The following is a 1,713-nucleotide window of genomic DNA, read 5'->3' on the forward strand; positions in this document are numbered from 1 at the left end:
TAAGGCCAAAAAACTACATTGTGCAGGGTCAGCGAGTCCACCTTTGCCTGCCTGACCTTGGGTGAGAGGAGAGACAGAGCCTGGTGTCCCACGAAGGAGGGTGGTGGTGGGACAGGACATCTTGGTGCAGGAACAGGGATAAGGCTGGCCCGGAAAACCGAGCTGCTGAGGTTTGGTGGAGCAAGGAAGGTACAAAGAGCAGATTTCCAGACATCCAGCCCAGGGCATTCCCTGCCTGGGCAGGACACTTGGCTGCCCTTGCGTCATTCATCGGCCGGCGGGAAAGGTGGATCGTGGGTATGGACCACAGCCAAGAGACTGGGGCTCGGGCAAGGAATTTCCTAGAGCCACGGGCTGATGCAAGCCCTCGCGGGAAAATGCGAGATAACCAGGGAGCAAAAGGCACCTGCAGAGCCAGGGTGAGAGCAGAGAAGCGGCAGACGGAGCAGCATGGCAGAGCTTCGGGTCTTCTCCCTTCTGGTGACTGGGGCCAACCGGGGAATCGGGCTGGGGCTTGTCCAGCAGCTCCTGGGGCTGCCAAAGCCGCCCAAGTGGGTCTTTGCGGGTTGTCGGGACCCCAAGGGCCAGCGAGCACAGGTGAGGCTGGGCTGGGAGGCGGCGGGTGGTGCTGGGGACGGGAGCTCTGGGTGCCAGGGCAGCAGGTTGGAGCAGGGAGGGGGTTTGCCAAGGGCTGGAGCTGCAGCCGGGCAGGCGCGGCACAGGGCAGCCGGGCTGGGCCGGCCGTGGGACCAGCTGTGCCCGGGCTGTGCGGAGGGGACAGTGGCACGTGGGGTGTGCGGGAGGCACGGAGCCCATCCCAGGGGAGCAGGGCAGCCAGAGCAGGGTGCTGGGTGCCAGCGGGGCAGGGCCGGAGCCGGAGCAACGTGGGCTTTGCCTGGGAAAGGCTGAGGCTCTGCACAGCTGGGCCAGCCTGGCCGTGCCCACGCGGTCCCCTCTCTTGCAGGAGTTACGGAATTTGGCCTCCAAGCACCCCAACCTGGTCATCGTCCCGCTCGGTAGGTGCCCCGAGGTGGGGGTCCCTCACCCCCATTCCCTCGGCGTGTGCCCGGGCGCTGGGTGGGAGCCGTGCCCACGGGACAGTGCCTGTGGGGACAACGGGCACTGCCGTCCCTCCTGCCCATGGCCAGCTCCGAGGGCATGTCCCTGGGGGGACACGGGGGGCTCCGAGTCACCACGGGGGTGTGGGCACTGACCTCCCCTGCATCGGCTCTGCAGAAGTCACCGACCCTGCCAGCATCAAGGCGGCTGCAGCCAAAGTTGAGGAACAACTGGGGGGCTCAGGGCTGAACCTTCTCATCAACAACGCTGGGATATCAAAGCCAAAATTGCTTGAAAATGAGACGCTGGAGAACATGACCCAGGTTTACAGCACCAACACAATTGGGCCACTGCTTGTGAGCCAGGTGAGAGCCTCACCCCCAGCACCATGGTGCATTTCCAGGGGACATCCCTTCCCATGGCCTCGAGTCCCTGATCTGGCCATCCCAGGGGGTGCAAAGGGCTGGTGGGAGAACATCCTGAATCCACTTCGGTGCCTGCTGGGCTCATGCCCAACAAGAAGCTTGTGGAGTTTAGGAGCTGTAACCTGGTGGGCTGGGGGCAGTGGGAAGAAGAGAGACAATGCTCTGGTGCTGGTGACAATGTTGGTGATGAAGGAGCTGACCCTCTCCCCTGTGCCGCTTCCATGCATTC

At 63.7% G+C, this 1,713-nt stretch overlaps 1 protein-coding gene across 1 annotated transcript; it reads left to right on the plus strand.

The window, feature by feature from the left end:
- Positions 1-450: 450 nt before the first annotated feature.
- On the plus strand, positions 451-1,424 carry LOC104525768 (L-2,3-butanediol dehydrogenase-like; the record flags this gene model as incomplete). The annotated part of the gene is made up of 3 exons (XM_010169015.1): positions 451-597; positions 965-1,016; positions 1,237-1,424. Coding segments are annotated over exons 1-3 (387 nt in total), but the record flags the coding sequence as incomplete, so codon positions are not given.
- Between the last annotated feature and the right edge of the window lie 289 nt (positions 1,425-1,713).

The sequence above is a fragment of the Antrostomus carolinensis genome, unplaced genomic scaffold (assembly GCF_000700745.2).
Source record: "Antrostomus carolinensis isolate BGI_N321 unplaced genomic scaffold, ASM70074v2 scaffold22015, whole genome shotgun sequence".
NCBI classification, from domain to species: Eukaryota; Metazoa; Chordata; class Aves; order Caprimulgiformes; family Caprimulgidae; genus Antrostomus; species Antrostomus carolinensis.